Source organism: Hylobates moloch, unplaced genomic scaffold, assembly GCF_009828535.3.
Source record: "Hylobates moloch isolate HMO894 unplaced genomic scaffold, HMol_V3 SCAFFOLD_8, whole genome shotgun sequence".
NCBI classification, from domain to species: Eukaryota; Metazoa; Chordata; class Mammalia; order Primates; family Hylobatidae; genus Hylobates; species Hylobates moloch.
In genome coordinates this window covers 8,923,426-8,943,362 of record NW_026652283.1, presented here as the reverse complement: position 1 = coordinate 8,943,362, position 19,937 = coordinate 8,923,426, and the positions used below count along the sequence as shown (strand labels likewise).

Genomic DNA, 19,937 nt, shown 5'->3' with positions numbered 1-19,937 from the left:
TAGCACTCTAACCCAAATAAGCTTAGAAGACAGCCATGGATATCTTTTACAAAGAAAAAAAAGAGAGCAAAGAAACAAAATTGACTTTACAAAAGTAATTCACCAAACTCCTGACTAAAATAAATAATAAAATATATAACCTTTCCACTGTCCTTTTCTTTCTAATTTCCACTCCCTGTCTTCCCTTCCAATTATTCCTTTCCTTCTTGCTTCCTGGAATGGAGGTGTCAGAATCTATGTGTGGAGGGAGAGCCGTATATGAAGGCTTCTTGGAGGCATGCAGGATTCTGCAGCGGAAAAGGAGAGCCAGGCAGAAGCACATTTAAGGCGGTTGAGGAACTGGCAGGTGGAAGAGGTATCCAGGGGTGGTTTAGAGATTCATTACATTGAGCAAATAACTACTTTAATTGAGCAAATAAATAAAGGCATTGTAAATGATGATAGCCAGGTTTCTCTCAGCTGGAAAATGTACTTAAAAGCATTGAAAAGTAGGCCACAATAACTCTGAAGTATCAGATTAGAATTAGAGGTAACAATATGAACTCATAGCTGTAGATGTATCTATCTATCTATCTATCTATCTATCTATCTATCTATCTATCTATTATCTATCTATCTATCTATCTATCTATCTATCTATCTATCTATCTATCTATATCTATCATCATTTACCTTTGCTAGCTCTCCCTCCACTGAAAGGAGCTAGAAATAAGATATTCCAGTAATAATGAGCACATAGAAGTCCCAGACCTTGACTTCCAAATACTGTCCTCCTCTTAAATAAACCAGAACTTTTTGCAGAAATGGCTGATTCTAAGGCCGAGTCAGGGAAAAATAGTAAGATGAGCCCCTAAATTTATTCGTCAGGACTTCTTGAGGCTGTGTCATGGGTACGCCCTCAACCTTGGCAAAATAATATTTCTAAATTACCTGTCTCAAATTTTCAGGGTTCACATTTTGGTAACCACAAAGGGATTCTGAGTGGACATGCCTCTGACCTTTGACAAATCTCCTATTGGGCTTGGTACCAGCATGAGCTAACTTTATGGCTCAAACCAATAGGACAATTTAGTGAGGTCTGAGAGCACCCGCTCTTCCAAAATCTGGTTGAGATCTAAAGTTTATTTTGCTGTACAACTCCTCTTTTTTTTTGGAGTTTTACTTGCTTCCAACAGGAAGGCAAGTTTTCCTGGTTCTATGACGATGGACGGCGGGTAATTCCTGTATGGAGTTTGAGCTCGCTTCCCATAGGGAAGATGAGTCATTTTGTTTTGTTGTTTTGTTTTGTTTTGTTTTTTCCTGCTTCTAGGATGCTAGAGAGCAATCCACAGCCTGAGATCCATCACTAGGGAAGAAAGTGGTTTGGGATTCTGTCTTGGAAGTTCTTTTTAAACAACTAAAGTTAGCATTAACAACTAGCTGGTGTTAATTTCTGCTTACCCTTAAAGTGCTCAGAAATCATATGATTTGTGTGATCACTGTTAGTTTTGCAGCATTTTATCCTAACTGAAATATGGTGATAAAATTAACAATTTTTGTTGTTGTTGTTGAAGGTGCTCAATAGTTAAAAGTCAGCTTAATTAAAAGGCTAACATCCAAGATGTGTGTGTGTGTGTGTGTGTGTGTGTGGGTGTGTGTGTTTGTATGTATGCATGTGTGTGCATTTGTATTTAAAAGGACTTCACGTTTTTGGATGTTTTTGTTTGTTGTTTTTCTCTCCTAAGACTTTGTCTTTTTTTTTTTTTTCTCTTCTCAGTTGATTGAATTCTGTTTCCACCTGATTTCTTGACTAAAATAGTATTGCAACAGAGGCTACTCTTGGGTTTTAAGGAAGAGTGTAGTTTAATTTTATGTTTAATTTGGCTCAAAAAAAATAAAAGTGTTTCCCTCTTATACCACCATACTTCTTCTCTGTATAATTTATGATGTAAATTTTGCTATTTGATTTTCACCTAAGTAGTTTTCTTTAATGTACAAATTTAAGCCTATTTAGCTGACAATTGCCTAGGGTTGTGAAACAGGTTATCAAGAATCTGAAAGTCTAAGATAGAAAAAAAAGGGGAGGGGTCTTTATAAATCTATAAAATGTACTATCAGCATGCCTAATATGTTTTTATATTTTTTTTACGTGTTGTGTACAGAATGTTTTACTGCTAAAAATATATGAAGGAGCTCTAATTAGTTGGCTTAAAAAACCCAAAGCACTTAAATTAGATAGTGAAAAGGAAAAGTCAAATGTTTTCTCAAGTTTATGTAACTTAAGTAAAATCTTTAATAAATAAGCTAGCTTTAAAATTATTGATAAAGTAATATTAGAAATGTCTTAGGAATTGCCCAGCATATATTTTTGTTTGCATTTATTAATCAAACAATTTCATACTTATCGCTGCCAAGTACTATAAGGTATCAAAATTTGGCATAGGGTTTACAAAACTATAAACCCAGCCCAAATCAAAATAATCTTTGCTTGTGTGATTTTTAATAAATAAGACATTGATATGGGTTTAATGAAAATAGCTGCATCTTGAATTTAGTAAGATTACCATAACTTCTAATCCCGGCGTTTTAGGCAGTCTAGTCCACAGAAAATAAGGAGGTTTGTTTTGGGAAAGGACTGTTATCACCTTTGTTTCAAAGCTAAACTATAAACTAGGTTCCTCCCAAAGTTAGTTCAGCCTATGCCCAGAAATGAACAAGCATGGCTTGGAGGTTAAAAGCAAGACGGAGGCAGTGAGGTCAAATGTTTTTTTCGCTGTCTCAGTTATAATTGTGCAATGGCAGTTTCAAAAATTTAAATCATGACTGTCACAGTTTTCATAAATAATCTAGGTAAACAATTAAAATAAAATAATTAGGTAAATGTGATGGGATAAATACTTGTAGACAAACAGGTCATAACTTAGAATATAAAGTTATGTTAAATTAAATAATAGATATTTCATTATTTGGGTACTTTCCAATAAATACATATTATAGGAAAACTTTCTTGCTAAAAAACAAGAAAAAGAAAAAAGAAGTGTGTCTTCTTTTTTCAAAAAAGGTAAATAAGTTTTCTCTAATTCAAAGTTTATTTAAGGGTTATGTATAAAACAAGGTAAAAGGAACCAGGAAATAAAAAAAGATATAAAGAAAATTATAAAAATAAAGAGGTATTTTTTGAGGTAAAAAAGCTTAAAGAGAAATAATTTTATATAAGAAAGAATCTTGTAAGGTAAATTTAGTCCTAAAATAAAATAACTGGTTGTTTAAAAAGGAGGGATATTCAGAACAAATCGGAAAGTCTGACCATGTCATGAACAGTCAGCATAAGTCACAATCAGGGGATTTATATTTTAAAAAACTTTTATATAATCAGGTTGTCATATTATTATTAAGTTTTGGTTTGCTCAGGAAAAAAAAAACTGAGATCTTTTTTTTTTTTTTTTTTTCAAAATTAAGGCTATTACATCCAGGTATCTTCCTGTATATGCTTTTGAAGTCCGTGTAACTATGAGTTACGGGATTTTTAACTCCTGGGTCTAAAAAGGACACTAAGTGCTGCTAAATCTTAAACACTGACAGCAAATAACCCTCCTTCAGACCTCATAGAAGATGCCAATCAAAATAAACTGCATTCCTGGGACACAGGGCAAGAAATTAAGGCTATTCAGCTCCTCAAGGCCCAGGGACTGTGGCAGAAGAGGCAGGTGCATAAGATTGTGAAGGCCAATTTTGAAAGATAAAATAAGTTCAGTTTCTCTATAAATTAATTATTAATGTCAAAGGCATACTGATGCAAAACCAGTATATATACGCTTGTGTCAGATTAACAAGGTTTTCTTGAAGCATTAACCAATTTTTTTTTTTTTTTTTTTTTCCAGATGGAATCTTGCTCTGTCACCCAGGCTGGAGTACAGTGGCACAATCTCTGCTCACTGCGACCTCTGCCTCCTGGGTTCAAGTGATTCTCCTCCCTCAGCCTCCGAGTAGCTGGGATTACAGATGCACGTCACCACACCCAGCTAATTTTTGTATTTTTAGTAGAGATGGGTTTTTACCATGTTGGCCAGGCTGATCTTGAACTCCTGACCTCGTGATCCACCCGCCTCGGTCTCCCAAAGCGTCGGGATTACAGGCATAAGCCATCATGCCTGGCCCTCAACTTCTTAATAAAGGTTATAAAGGTTACAAAGGACTTACAGAAGTTATATTTTATAATCAGGATTAATTTTATAGATTGTTTACAAAATTTTGAGAAACAAATGTAATTGGTTTCATGCTGCTTTTATTAGGGCTTCTTATTTCGAAAATTAAGTCTCCTCTCTCAAAGAAGGAAGGTTTTTGATTTTTTTGAAATCCTTGAATTATCACTTTGGTTAAATAAATAACTTTATAATGACCTGTAATCCTATTTTGTAATATCAAGTGTTTTAAGCCTTTTGCATTTGACAAACTTTCCAAAATCAAATTATGAATTATGTCTTTTTTCTAACCTAATTAATCCTTTAAGATATTAGTTTCCCTAAAGTCCAAAAACGACATGATCTGGGTTATTGGGTATAAAAAAATTATACAGGAGGCATTGTCAAATATGAAACGGTGTTCGGTTTTCTTTGGGCTGTATTTATATAAATATGTTATTGATACGTGGAATCTGCACCAACCTGGAAGAAGACATTCCTTTTTACAGGCTGGGCGTCGTGGCTCACGCCTATAATTACAGCACTCTGGGAGGCTGAGGGGGCAGATCACTTGAGGCCAGGAATTCAAGACCAGCCTGGCTGGCCATCATGGCAAAACCCCGTCTGTACTAAAAATACAGAAATTAGCCAGACGTGGTGGTGCATGCCTGTAATCCCAGCTATTCGGGAGGCTGAGGCACAAGAATCATTCGAACCCAGGAAGTGGAGATTGCAGTGAGCTGAGATTGCTGCCACTATACTCCAGCTCCAGCCTAGGTGACAGAGTGAAACTCTGTCTCAAAAAAAAGACTTTTATTTTTCTTCACACAAAGTTGCTAGTAGGAATCTGAAATAGTCCCAAGTAATTTATTTCCTGTCCTGAAGTAAGGTTCCTAGGCTTCTGAGGGTCACATTCAGGACTTGGCTAAATTACTAGGACAAAGATTCCTTCTTCCCAAAGACAGCATTCTTTTTCCCTTTGCCCAAATAGTCACTGTAACCTTCAAGTCTATTCAGACCAGTCTTGTGCAGTCATTCCAGGGGTGTGAGGGGCTTTCAGAATGTCTGTTCTTTCTCATTCAAATACTTCTTGGTGAACCTAAAAAAACCTTTACTAAGTTAGCAATGGAGGGCATAAGAAGACCTTTGTGCATTGAAGAAATTAAAAGAAAAGGGTAGGTAACCAAATAGAAGACTCGAGGATAGAAAAACATATGATTCTACACCCAAGCCAAGAATAGTATACTTTGGTGCCTTATCCAAAATCCTACAATAGCATAGATCTGGAGGATGGGTCCACTCACAGGAGCTGGAAGTCCATTCACTGAGCTTGCTTCGCACAGATGAATCATATTGTCCCATCTTCTTTAGCCCTGGAACACATCAGCATCTTAAGAGAATATCATGCCCTGTGAACTTTCAGATTGTACTGAAAACCATTAAAAAGGGCTCTAGTAACTTGCAAGAGAAAATTAATTTTGATTATTGAAGATAGAAACTGTTCATTTTCCTTTATCACTACGCAGGTATTCTGAGTTGGGTTTGGATTTTTTGGGGGGAAATTTTTTTTTAATTTTCTAGCAAAATTACGTCACTTCTTAGGACTCACTTTAAAAGCAAAATGAGTAGAATTTAAACTAGCTCCTCTGCCCCTACATATCTCCACAGTTTCTTGTGCCTGAAATTCTATCATTAGAACGCTTTTGTGAACCCTGAATATCTGAGACAGGTCTCAGTTAATTTAGAAAGCTTATTGCGCCAAGGTTGAGGACTCGTGCCTGTGACACAGTCTCAGGAGATCCTGACACCGTATGCACAGAGTGGCCAGAGCACAGTTTGGTTTTATACCTTTTAGGGAGACATGAGACATCAATCAACGTATGTAAGATGAACATTGATTCAGTCTGGAAAGGTAGAACAACTCGAATCAGAGAGGGGGCTTCCAGGTCATAGGCAGATAAGAGACAAATGGTTGCATTCTTTTGAGTTTCTAAATAGCTTCTCCAAAGGAGGCAATCAGATATGCTTCAATCTCAGTGAACAGAGGGGTGACTGAGAATAGAATGGGAGGCAGGTTGGCCCTAAGTAGTTCCCAGCTTGACTTTTCCTTTAGCTTAGTGATTTTGGAGCCCCAAGATTTATTTTCCTTTACAGCCTCAAAATATTATTCAATATTCACTTATTTTATCTTACAATGCACATACTCCAATATAGTTAACACTTTCAGCATTATTATTGGAATGAATTTACAACCAATAGAATGAGGCCTTGCAGGAAGGGATGAAATGTAATGTATGGGGTTCTAAGGCAAACTTTGCTGTTTCCCATTTAATCACTTAGCCCAGATACTTTCTTCCGACATGTTATAAGAATATTTCTCTTGATGAGGTGGCCATGAAATTTCCTCTACAGATGAGGTTTCCTACTATATTTTAATTCATAGACCAATAAAATAAAAATTAGGACATCAAAAAAGATGGCTGAATTTTAATTTTTCCAAGTAAGAAAATTAAAAATAAAAGAATACAACCATTTGTTTTCCCCATTACTCAATAAAAGGAAGAATATTTGACACTAAACACGTAGGAAGAATATAATTTCAAAATGAAGAACTTAATGTGTTGTCAGATCTCTTATTTCCCCAAAGATCAATACAAACTTGGTCACCAACACCAATATTTTATTCTCAGATATTCTCACATCATTGTTTGAGACGCATTACTCTAGTGGTTATCAAACAAGGATAACCTTACCACCCGGAAACATTTGGCAACGTCTGGAGATATTTTTGGTAGTCACAAATTGGCGGGGGGAGGGTGCTACTGACATCTAGTGAGCAGAGGCCAGGTATGGGGCTAAACATCCTTACAATGCACAGGACCATCCCCATGAGAGAATTACTCAGCCCAAAATATCAATAGTGCAAGGACTGAGAAAGCCTGCTTTTGGAGACCAATGAATTAAACATATTCCTGTTTTCAAGACGGCGGGTTTGTAAAACTACAGGGCAAGTCTTCCTAGAGGAACATCACTGCCTCGTTTCCTGTTTTATGATTGTAGTTAGTGACTTTAAACCGTATCAGAAGCCATATGCTGCAGAGTTAGTTGCCACTTAATCCAATGCATTCCTCATTTGCTCCCTTTTCCCAGTCTAAATTTGCATGAGAAAATTTACATCAAAGTACCCAGTAGAGTCTAGCATGTAATAAATGCTCACTAAATGTTGCTTTCTTATTTTTGCCTCTAAATCTTTTGTTTGTCAAATATTTTCTCCAAGTATAAATCCATCACTGAACTTAATAAGGTATATTAAACAATTCACCAAACATTCCTCCCAGAAGGAAAAAGGGGACTCTTAAATGCTGAAGAGATGCTGATTGAATTGACAGATATAAAACAGCATTTTTGCTCCAGATTTTCTGAAAATTTTAATTAGTTAATTTGAATAAATAATATTAGTTTAGGAGCTTTCTTTAACCTAGTTCCTATTCAAAAAGTTGTTTCCGTCACTCCATACTTAAAACATTTAAATGGATTACAGTTGCCATTTGGACAAAGAACAAAATGACCTTATAATTTGGCACCTCAATTTTCTTGTTACCTCAAGTCTCACTGCATCCTACCCTGTCTTTTGGTATTCTAGCCACGTTGGCTACTCTAAATCCTTGTACGTGACAAACAGACTCTGTCTTACTTACAAGTTGTGGCATACTTTTTACCTTCATCAAGGACTGTCTTAGTCTGTTTTGTGCTGCTACAACAGAAGGCCTGAGACTGAGTAAATTTATAATGAACAGAACTTTACTGACTTGCAGTTCTGGAGGTTGGGAAGTAAAAGATCCAAGGGCTGGCATCAGGAAAGGGTCTTCCTGCTGTGTCACGTCATGGTCCCATTAGACCCCATCTCCCAACACTGTGGTGTCAGGGGTTTAAGTTTCCAGTACATGCTTCTTGGGGAACACATTCAAACCATAGCAGGGACCAACTATTTTTTCTAACAACAGACATATCTTTCCATTATAAATGTATACCTGTTTTTCACATGAGATATCATACTTTTTTTTCTTCTTCCTTTTTAATAGATTTAGAGGGTACAAGTGCAGTGTTTTTACATGGATATATTGCATAGTAGTAAAGTCTGGGATTTTAGTATAACTATCACCCAAATAATATACACTGTACCCATTAAGTGATTTCTCATCCTTCATTCCCTTCTAAACCTCCACCCTTTCCAAGTCTCCAATGGCTATTATTCCACTCTCTTTGTCTATCAGTACATATTATTTAGTTCCCACTTGTGAGTGAGAACATATGGTGTTTGATTTTCTGTTTCTGACTTATTTCACTTAAGACAATGGCCTCCAGTTACATCTAGAAGGCAGCTTTTTCTTCTGCAGGTCCAGGGTAGGCACCACTCTTACAGGCTCTTCTGTGCCTAATACTGCTCCTCTCAGGGCACTTGTCACATTGTACAAAACCAGTTTTTAAAATGTCTTTCCCATTTGGTTGTAAAACCTGTGAGAGTGGGAGTCATATATGTTTTGTTATTTAATTGTTGAATTTCCAGTACCTTTTTCTATTCTTGGAACATAGCAAATATTCAGTAATTATTTTACAAAATTTATCCTGTATTTTATTTCACTGGCCAGTTCACTGCCTTTTCTAGCAACACTATGGTTACAGACATTGACAAGACTCCAAAGAAAAGGCGGAAATGAACTCTCAGGTGTCATGCACAGTTAGCAACTTGATAATCTACCTGGAGCTATCCTTAAACACTCATGAATAGACTGATTGTAGAGTAGCAATTGTGCTAAATTATTGAATTATGTCATATCTTGTTCCATAAGTGTCATAATAACAATTCAACTTAATAGGCTTGATATTTACTGTTGGAGGCACAGTGTCAGCGTCAGAAGGAAATTTGGACTACCTTAGGGCAAATAGGATGTGAAAAAAGACTTTTGTAAACATGATTCTGGCTATAGCAATATAACTTATTTCCATTAAATGTGTCATTACTGTATCACTATGATACTAGAAAGTGATAGAATGACTGAGGTATAAAATTCTGTGAAATATGTAATGACAGTCATATATAAATAGTTTTTTTTGAGAAACTGAATTTTAAATTTTATTTCATTTTAATTAACTTACATTTAAAAACCGATACTTGATTGAACAACTGGAAAACTTTCAGAATGTTTTCTAACACCTTGTGTATATTAATCTATTTTTCAACCGTAAATTTTGTGAAATCTGAAAACAAATCAAGTATTTCAGATGAAAATTTGTCATACAAATGGAAATGTGCTATAATGTAAAATATATACCATATTTGGAAGACTTGGAACAAAAATAAAGAATGTAAAATACCTTAATAAATTTTTATATTGAATATATGTTGAAATGATGATATTTTGGTTGCATTGGAGTAGTCAGTCAAATATATTATTAAAATCAATTCTACCTTTTTGTGTTTCTTTTAACTATAGATAACAGAAAATTTTAAATTACATTTCTATTTGAAAGTGCTGGTCTAAATTCTAAACCATTAAATGTGTCATTACTGTATCACTATGATACTAGAAAGTGATAGAATGACTGATGTGTAAAATTCTGTGAAATATGTAACGAGAGTCATCTATAAATACTATTTTAAGTATCACTACAGTAATCCTGGTGAGCATGGTGTCCAGGCCAGAAACATTACTCAAGGTAATCTGAAGATTGCCCAGAATCACAGTGCACTAGGTCAGACCTACTTAGCTAAGGTTAGTTTGCTTTATTTTACTGTTTCTTTTTTTTGAAGGGCGCCTTCTCCCTAGGTGAGTGAGGTGGGATCTTACGGTCATGAAGTCCGCCTTGGGTTCAGCCTTCTCCTGCCCCAAAGTACTGGGATTACAAGCGTGAGCCACCGCGCCCGGCCTTTACTGTTTCTTTATAGCAAGAAAAGGAAAAAGATACAAAGAAAATAAAGATACAACTTCCCAGTCCCTCTCTTTTTCTTCAAAGCAGTGCTACTTTAATTGGTTTTATCGTTCTAGGAATTAATGATTGGAGGAGGAAGAGTTCCACCAGTTCAGAGGGACCTAGAATGCCAGGTTAGCTAAGTTTTATCTCCTTTTATTATAAGGAGGAGAGAAAAAATATCATGTTTTCAAGCCTAACTAACATCCAGTATCTAAATTCAAATTTTTCTGTGGCCCCACAGTTTCATAAGCCAACTTCTGTGTTTTCTTTACTGCTGATTTATCTAGCTTATTTGAGTTAACGTTCTGGTTATGAAATACAACATCAGATTAAGGTCTCTGATTTTTAGATAAAAATAAATGTAGTCCAGGCATGTTGGCTCACATGTGTAATCTCAGCACTTTGGGAAGCCAAGGCAAAAGGATTGCTTGAGGTCAGGAGTTTGAGACCAGCCTGGGCAATATGGTGGAACTCTGTCTCTACAAAAATAACAATAACAACAACAACAACGAAAAAAAAAAAAACAAAACTTAGCCAGGCATGATGGTGCACTCCTGTGGATCAAGCTGCCCAAGAGGCTGAAGTGGGAAGATTTTCAAGTGGCACTCCTTTTGTGGAATCATGTTTGATCCTACCCTTCTTGAGGTAGATTTCCTAAATTGTATGTTTCTCCATTGTCTTACATGATCTGGAATGGGTTTTTTTTGTGTGTGTTTATCTCACTAAGCATATCACTATATGCTTGAGGAAAAGAAATCATATATCATTTTCTTAGTTTCCATTCAGTCACAACACCTAAAATATGTACTGATAAACATTTCTTGAGTCAATGAATAAGTCTCTATGTTGAATGCATAATATTATCACAGCTGTTTTGCTAAGGCCATATTTCTCCAAGTAAGGCAGCAAAATTTTCAGAAGGAGAGTGGTTTTAGTAGTGAATTTCGTAATTATAAATACTATGTTTTTAAATCATTATTTGGCATTCTTCCGCCACCTCATCCATACACCACCTCCAGCTTTTACTATGTTTTCTAGTAAAGAAAACGGTTGTAGAATTCAAGATGTCTGATGAGATCGGGCAAGTGCTGGGTGTGAGAATCTCATCATATATGTTCACATCTAGTGAAAGTCAACCTCAAGGTCTTCAAGAGTAGGCACAGAATACACCTTACAATGGTACCCTTGGGTATTCATGAATTCCCTATACTGGCCCATACTGGCCTTTATATTTTTCTGAGGATCACGGTAAGTAGGGTCACTAGCTAAAGTAAAGAAAGAGCAAGGGAGTGTTGATATGAGACAAATGAGATGGGATAAATGAGTTGAGACGAATCTGAGAAAAAGATAATTTTTCCACATTTGTCACCTACTAGACCTTTTTTTGCACCAACCAGCTTGTTTTTAAATATTCAGATATCTCTTGAGATCCTTAATCCTCATTGTATTAGTCCATGCTCACATGGCTATAAAGACATACCCGAGACTGGGTAATTTATAAAGAAAAGAGGATTAATTGACTCATGGTTCTACAGGCTGGGGAGGCCTGAGAGAAACTTACAATCATGGTGGAAGGGGAAAGGGAAGCAGGCATGTCTTACATGGCCAAAGGAGGAAGAGAGTAAAGAGGAAGGTGCTATACACTTTTAAACAACCAGGTCTCATGAGAACTCACTCACTATCATGAGAACAGCAAAGGAGAAATCCACCCCCCAGCAAGCGGCAGGGACATAAATTCAAACGGTATCACTCATATAGGTTATTTTTATTTGTTTTCTTTATTTTAAAAAATGCTAACACAATTCTCTCTTGTGTCGTAGATTTAAACTGAAGACCAAAACTTTTAAGTAATTTACTCAAGGTCACTGAACTAGGCCCTGGTGGATTATGGGTATGAAACAAAGTCTTCATTTTTCAAGTCCAGAGTTCTCGTATTTATATTATCAGTGGTTCTTAAGCATTTATTAACAATGAAACCATTTTCCCCTGAATCCAATCTTATGTAATCTCAATATATATAACTGATAAATGCTGCATTTCATTAACATAAAAAAATTAAAGATGTTTGAACTACCATATTGGTGGTAGCATTTAGTAAGACTCTGTTTGACATTTGTCTGTTTATTTACATGTCTGACAGTCTGTTTGCTCGAGTAGTGTGATATTATTCAGGATTAGAAGACTCTCAGGCAAATGAAAGGATAAAACCTTATCCTAAATACCTTGGATGAAATTATATCTTTGACACTGTTGAACTTTGCAGAGTTGAAAAAATATGACTCTGCAAACCCAGTCACATCATACATATTCACCTGGCTCTTCACTGTCCACTTGCCTCTCCCCCATTACTTTTTTGATCACTCATCCACAGGTGGGTGATGTAACGAGAAATTTCTTGGCAACTATGACAATCAATCTTTGATGCTAGAGATAAACATCTGACATCAAGAGGAGCCATTTCACTTGTCAAGCAGCTTATTCCTTTATGAGGAAAAAGTGATTTCCCTTTCAATGGATTGCAACATCAAGAATGGAACAGTTTTATTTATATTCCAGCATAATTAACTACCTACACATTACTGGACTTGGGCAATACTTTTATTTGTAGTGTTGGTGAAAACACTTCATAAAGGTGAACCAGAAGTTTGAGATGTTCTCAAGAACTGAAATAGATTCTATATTTTTGACACTTAAAATGTACTATGACTAACTGTGCAGCTGGGAAAATCAACAAAATGGTTTTCTGTTGTTTAAAAATTTGTAAAGCATATAATGTCAAAGCAAGTTTTCAAGGCATTGTCTTACGTTCAACTCAGTGGCACTAAGGAAATTAACCAACATTGCCCCATGCCTGTAGCTATCATTCAGCTCAAGTAGCAGAGTAGTCAGCTCTTCACCAGTCTTTCCTATCATGAGCTACCTCCTTTCCCAATATAAATGGTTTCCCTGTGTAATTTTATCAATGTCCTTAATATTAAATATTATCTATATATCACAACAATTCCCAAATCTATAGCTAAATTTCTCTTTTCTAGAGTGTGAGATTTACTTCAACCCTCAATTTGATATCACCTCTTTGTTGTACTGCAGTACCTCATACGTGATATATACCAAACTTTAATCATCACTTCATTTACATATTGTTTTGTCTTTCCTGTCTTCTCTAACTTTAACACCATTCACCATTGGTGACAACCCACCCTCTCCCTCTTTTTCAACCCCATACCATCACCCCATACCATCAACCCCATACCAAACAACCTGAAGTTCTAAGAATTGGAATGAAAATATGTCTTTTGAAGAGATATTGCCCACTGTCTACAACACATTTCTTTTTTTATTATTATTATTATTGTACTTTAGGTTTTAGGGTACATGTGCACAATGTGCAGGTTTGTTACATATGTATCTATGTGCCGTGTTGGTTTGCTGCACCCATTAACTCGTCATTTAGCATTAGGTATATCTCCTAATGCTGTCCCTCCCCCCTTCCCCCACCCCACAACAGTCCCTGGAGTGTGATGTTCCCCTTCCTCTGTCCATGAGTTCTCATTGTTCCGTTCCCACCTATGAGTGAGAACATGCGGTGTTTGGTTTTTTGTCCTTGCGATAGTTTACTGAGAATGATGATTTCCAGTTTCATCCATGTCCCTACAAAGGACATGAACTCATCATTTTTTATGGCTGCATAGTATTCCATGGTGTATATGTGCCACATTTTCTTAATCCAGTCTATCGTTGTTGGACATTTGGGTTGGTTCCAAGTCTTTGCTATTGTGAATAGTGCCGCAACAAACATACGTGTGCATGTGTCTTTATAGCAGCATGATTTATAGTCCTTTGGGTATATACCCAGTAATGGGATGGCTGGGTCAAATGGTATTCCTAGTTCTAGATCCCTGACAACATATGCAGAAACATGGAGTTGACAGAGCCTGACATTTCCAGGGCTATGCTAGCACCCTTAGAATAATTTCTTTTCCACAAGGCTCCTTTGTTCTTTTTACACTGTGACCCCTGTCTGGACCTGCATCTCAATCTGTCAAATGTACAGGGGCAATTCTTAAGTAGAGGGTTAATAGTTAAATTGCAAAGTGGAATTAAGCCTGAACAAAAATCAACAGCATTGTTAAAAAGAGAATACAAGAGGTAAAATTAGGAGGAAAAAAAGAGTTGATAGAAAAGAGTCAGCGCCTAACCACCACCACCACCACCACTTTCCACCAAGATGTCAGGAGGTACCATCCTCCAGATGTTTGGTTCTAGGACAATGGGTGGCCTGAGGAGATGGTGTGCAATCAGACCGTGCAGAAGATATTTGTATCAGCACATTTGTGAATTGAGAGCTGCCAGTACTTTTGTAAAGTGTGAGAAAACACAAGCCTTTATCAGCAACTGAGCAAAATGATGGTGCTACCTTTTCTAATATGACCCTATCCAGTAAGTTCTCACTCTTTGCTGCATAGACAACTCCAGCCAGGCATGTTGGTGCACACCTGCAATCTCAGCACTTTGGGAGGCCAAGGAGGATGGCCCAGACCAGCCTGGACAACACAGTGACAGCCCCTCTCTACAAAAAATTATTTTTAAATAATAATAAAAATTAAAAAAAAAAAAAAAATTAAAAAATAACTCCTGAATGTATCTAATGATCTGATGTCCTATGTTAGTCTTCGTTATTCAGTTGACCTAACATGCAAGATGTTTGCCAGTAGAAGATTGTTACTTGTGTTTTCTGAGGCCTATACCTTGGACTCCCGCATTTCAGTATCCCCAGAAAATCCAGCTAGTTTGTCTTTAATTTCCTTTTCATCTTGATACACAGTGTTCTACCCTGAGTTGAGAAATCAGCCAGCTACCCCTAAACAACCTGAGATGTCAAAACCTCTTATACCTCTTACTATAAACAAGTTAAGCAAATTGCAAAACCTAGAAATTTCATCCACAGGGTATGTATAAATTTCAATAAATCATGAACTCAACCTGTCAAGGTAGAGCATGAAGCTAAAAAAAAAAAAAAGAAAAGAAAAAAAAGAGATATTGCCATTGTAAAGGCCTTACCTCTGTAAGCTAGGATAATCTTTGAGCAAATTTTTGCTTTTAAGTCAGGATCTCACTCTATTTCCCAGGCTGGAGTGTAGTGGCATGATCACGGCTCACTGCGGCCTTGACCTCCCAGGCTCAAGGGATTCTCCTGCCTCAGTCTCCTGAGTAGCTGGGAGTACAGGCACTGTACCACCATGCTCAGCTAATTTTTTTGTGTACATTTAGTAGAGACAAGTTCTTGTTATGTTGCCCAAGCTGGTCTTGAACTCCTGGACTTAAACAATCCTCCCACTGAAACCTCCTGAGAGAAAGGAGACACTCAACTGGCCTCATGCTATCTTCATTGAGTCTTGTTTAGAAAGATGAGTCTCCTGTAAGAATAATGGCTTTTCCTTTTTAAAGTTTGTAAAGCTATCATTTTGGCTAAATGAATGACTTATGGTAACTTAAGATTCTATTTTGTAATATACAGTATTTTAAATCTTTGGTATTTAAGAAACCTTTCAAAATCAAGCTCTAAGTTAAAATGAAGAAAAAAATTAAGTATCCTAAAGTCTAAAAGACATATTCACCTTATTTAATGTATTAAAATCATGCAGGAAACATTGTCAAATATAAAACGGTGTTTAACTTTCTTTAGGTTATATTCATATAAATTTATTGTTAGCATGTGTTGCAAAATTGTATAAAATTCCTGTAATTCTGATATGCTTCAGTATATGTCATCAATAATAATTATAATTGTTGTTTTGAATTATTGTGTGCCAAAGAAATAACAAATTTCCTTGTCAATTATGTCTTTAACTGTTTTGATGAAAACATTTTTGTCATCCAGTCAATTGTTTTCTTCTTTTGGTCCTCTTTAGAAGATGGTTTTATAGGCCGGGCACGGTGGCTCATGCTTGTAATCCCAGCACTTTGGGAGGCCGAGGCGGGCGGATCACGAGGTCAGGAGATCGAGACCACGGTGAAACCCCGTCTCTACTAAAAATACAAAAAAAAAATCAGCCGGGCGTGGTGGTGGGCACCTGTAGTCCTAGCTACTTGGAGAGGCTGAGGCAGGAGAATGGCGTGAACCCGGGAGGCGGAGCTTGCAGTGAGCTAAGATTGCACCACTGCACTCCAGCCTGGGCAACAGAGTGAGACTCTGTCTCAAAAAAAAAAAAAAGAAGATGGTTTTATAATCAGCTATAAAATTTTGACAGGTACTCTTGAATGCAAGTTTCTAATAACTTTGGAGATTATGACATTAAAATAAAGGAAAAAACTTTTAGAACTCATGGGGAGTTGAAGTGTTCATAAATATCAAACAGAAGTTAACTGCATGAACTAAACTAATAAAAGTCTAAAGTAATCTTTTGAACTTTGCTTAAAATGCTGCTGATCCTTTGCTTTGTTTTTCAGAGTCAAGAAAACTTCTTTTAAGCTATTTACAGCTTGTAGCAATTAACACATACTCCTATGAACAAAATTTGGAGCATATGTGTTTATCGCTACCTGATTTCTCCAGAATTTAAAAACTATTTGTGAGTATTCATAATTTATGGCAATACAGGTATTTGCGTAAGTGCAATCAGAATCTGTTTTCTTTTGTAACAGGACACAATTGGAAAAACTGGTTATTTTACCAAAGCTTTACCTGAAATGGCATGCTTTCCTTTAAGGAATTAAACCTGACTTATAAAGCCAATAAAAGCCATTGGTAAAACTTGCATCATACTTTGTCCACACAGTACCTGTACTGCGTTTCTCACCTGTGGTAAGTAAAAAATGTCACTTCCTGACAGGACCAGAAGCCCCAAGTTATCTAGGGATGTCGAGAGGAGAGGAGTTTTCCCAACTCATAGATATTTGACTGTACAAACCCATGGCTGGGCTTGGCTTTAAAAAGATTCCTGTGGAACAGAGTTTCATCAAAGTCAATGTAAAAAAACCTATGTAAAAAAAAGTTATTCTTGCTGTGTTTTATGCAAATAATCAGACAAACTATAATAAAATTAAAGTTTATTTTGCAAACAAATCAATCCTATCATGATTTGTTTTTAATATAAATAAGGACTGGAGAGAGAAAAATTATATTCCAAAAACTATAGTTTGTTAGTTGTTTTTGAGTTTTTATTTTTATTTTTCTTCAATTTAGACTAAATCATAAATTTTTTGTGGATTATGAGTCCCCAAACTAATGCTTTCAAATCTTTACTTTTAAAACTGGAAATTGCACTCCTTATCCTAAAACTCATCATTTACCTTATTGTACACTGTCTGTTTAAATGCTGCACTAAAACAATAAATAAAAGTACTACCACCTTTGTCATAAAAGCCTTGGAACCCCAGCCTGGCCTGCATGAGTACTCAGACAGCTCAGACAGCAGCAATGCAGTTCCACTCCTCTCACCTTAGGGTCAACTGCTACCTGCACTATGCCCCCTGTCAGCAGGAGGAAGGAGACACTCAGATGGCCTCATGCTATCTTCATTGAGTAATTGACAGTCTTTTCCCATCTTCATAGCCTACACCTTAAGAATAAGGTGCTATGAAACCCAAAGGAAGGGGCTGAAACTGCCTTTGCAAAATTGTAACTGAGGAAACTATGACAGTGAAAGAAATCAGAACTAACTGACTCCATCCTGCTTCTACTTTTAAGATGTCTTTATTCATTCCTGGGCATAGACTGAACTAACTTTGGGAAGGAATTCAGTTCACGGTTTGACTCTGAAACAAAATTAATAACAGCCCTTTCCTGAAAAGACCCCCTTCTGGCTGGGAACCAGTCTGCCTTTTCAGGACTAACAAATTAGCTACAAGATTAGAAATCACAGTTTAGAGTCATTCAGCCTCTGGCTCCAAGAGTCTGAACCTCCCCAAATTGCTCCTGGGAACGACATCATTATTGTAAAACCTGAGATCAGTGCTTAAGATATTTTGCAGACCCTGCACTTGATGGATCAGTTGACACCACACAGACCGATAATCTGACTCAACCAGTTCTGCCATCCCACCAAGGAACAGAATACAGCAAGAAAACCTCACTTCCACCCACTGTGATTCCAACTTCCACCACCTATGATTCCATCTCCAACCTGACCAATCAACACTCCCCATATCCCAAACCCCTCCCCACCAAATTATCTTTAAAAACTCGGATCCTCAAATGCTCGGGGAGACTGATTTGAGTCATAATAAAACTCTGGTCTCCCACACAGCCGGCTCTGCCTGAATTACTTTCTCCATTGCAATCCCTCTGTCTTGATAAATCGGCTCTGTCTAGGCAGCGGGCAAGGTGAACCCATTGGGTGGTTACAACCTCAGCCTCCACTGAGCACAGCAGCAAATTCTATTTTTTAATGTTTTTACTTTATTTATTTATTTATTCATTCATTTTTTTGAGACAAGCTCTTCCTCTGTTACCCAGGCTGGAGTGCAGTGACACTATCACAGCTTACGGCAGCCTTGACACCCTGGGCTAAAGCGATCCTCCTACCTCAACCTTCTGAGTAGCTGAGACTATAGGTGCATGCACCACATCTGGCTAATTTTTGTTTTTTTTTTTTTTTTTTGGTAGTATTGGGTTTTTCCATGTTGCCCAGGCTGGTCTCAGACTCCTAGCTCAAGCAATCTGCCCACCTCAACCTCCCAAAGTGCTGGGATTACAGGCATGAGCCACTGTGCCCATAAGCAAATCCTTATGTGGTTTTCCTACCATTATTCTACTCTCACTCTTTTCTGTTCTCTATGGAGTATAAGAATAATAATATCCACAGTTTTTCACTATAACATTCAAACTCCTGAGCACAAGTAAAAGACCTTTCACAAGGTAACCACAACTCTTCCAATAGGCTCAATGAATGAATGATTGTTACTTCATACCACACTCTTTTCTTCAGCAAAACTGAACCTACTATTATTTTCAAAACACACAATATTTGATTATAATTCTACAATTTTCTTTAAAGAGCTATTAATCCAGTAACAATTTCTTCAGTTTCTACTCTACCTGGAAAATTTCTAATCATGTTAATATTTCCAATTCTAACATTACTTCCTTATTTTCTTTCCAACTTTCTCATTTATAATTTTAATGAGATTCTGTAAAGCATTGCTCATAGTTCCAATGTAGAATGTTCTTAGTATCACTTGACATTGCAATTTATAGTTACATATCCCACTGAGTGGATGGTGAACTATTCTTGGAAAAGAAATGGTCTTATTCATCTGTTTATCACCAGGACAAGGTCTAATACTTAGTTCTTCTCAACAGGCATTCCCATGACACTTTATAGTTGGCTCCTCTGTAACACTTATCATGATTATAATGAGATAATTAGCTGTGCAATTAATTAATCTCTGTCTTTCCTGATAGAATAACTCCAACAACTTACCTTCACCTTTTCATGCCCATCATCTAGCATAATGCTGGCAGATAGCAGGTATTCAATAAAAAGGAACTAAATAAATGAGTAAATAGAGGCATTACTACAGAAGTGAACACCAATAACCTCAATAGTATTGAATCTGTCAAATGATGATGATGTAATATCTGTTTCCCATATGTCTTTGCTCAGCGGAAACCTCCTATATAAAGACATAGCACATTAATTCATGTCCTTTTATATTCTTATATATGAAGATGTTCTTTGATCTTGTTTAATCTATGTTTGTTCAAAGAAATTTTTCCCAGCCACTTATGTCTGGGTGACCATATGGAAATCAGTGACTTTTTCTGATATTGTATTTTTCCTGTCTATAAAGTGAGGGTAA

The 19,937-nt window shown here is 36.6% G+C and overlaps 1 protein-coding gene across 1 annotated transcript in view; it reads left to right on the top strand.

Annotated features, from left to right (window-relative positions):
* The first annotated feature begins 277 nt into the window (after positions 1-277).
* The window catches only part of LOC116472181 (ovostatin homolog 2-like), a 69,452-nt gene continuing 49,792 nt past the window's right edge, over positions 278-19,937 (top strand). Inside the window, 1 exon segment of the mRNA XM_058442139.1 lies at positions 278-355. Coding sequence (XP_058298122.1) covers positions 278-355 — 78 coding nt within the window.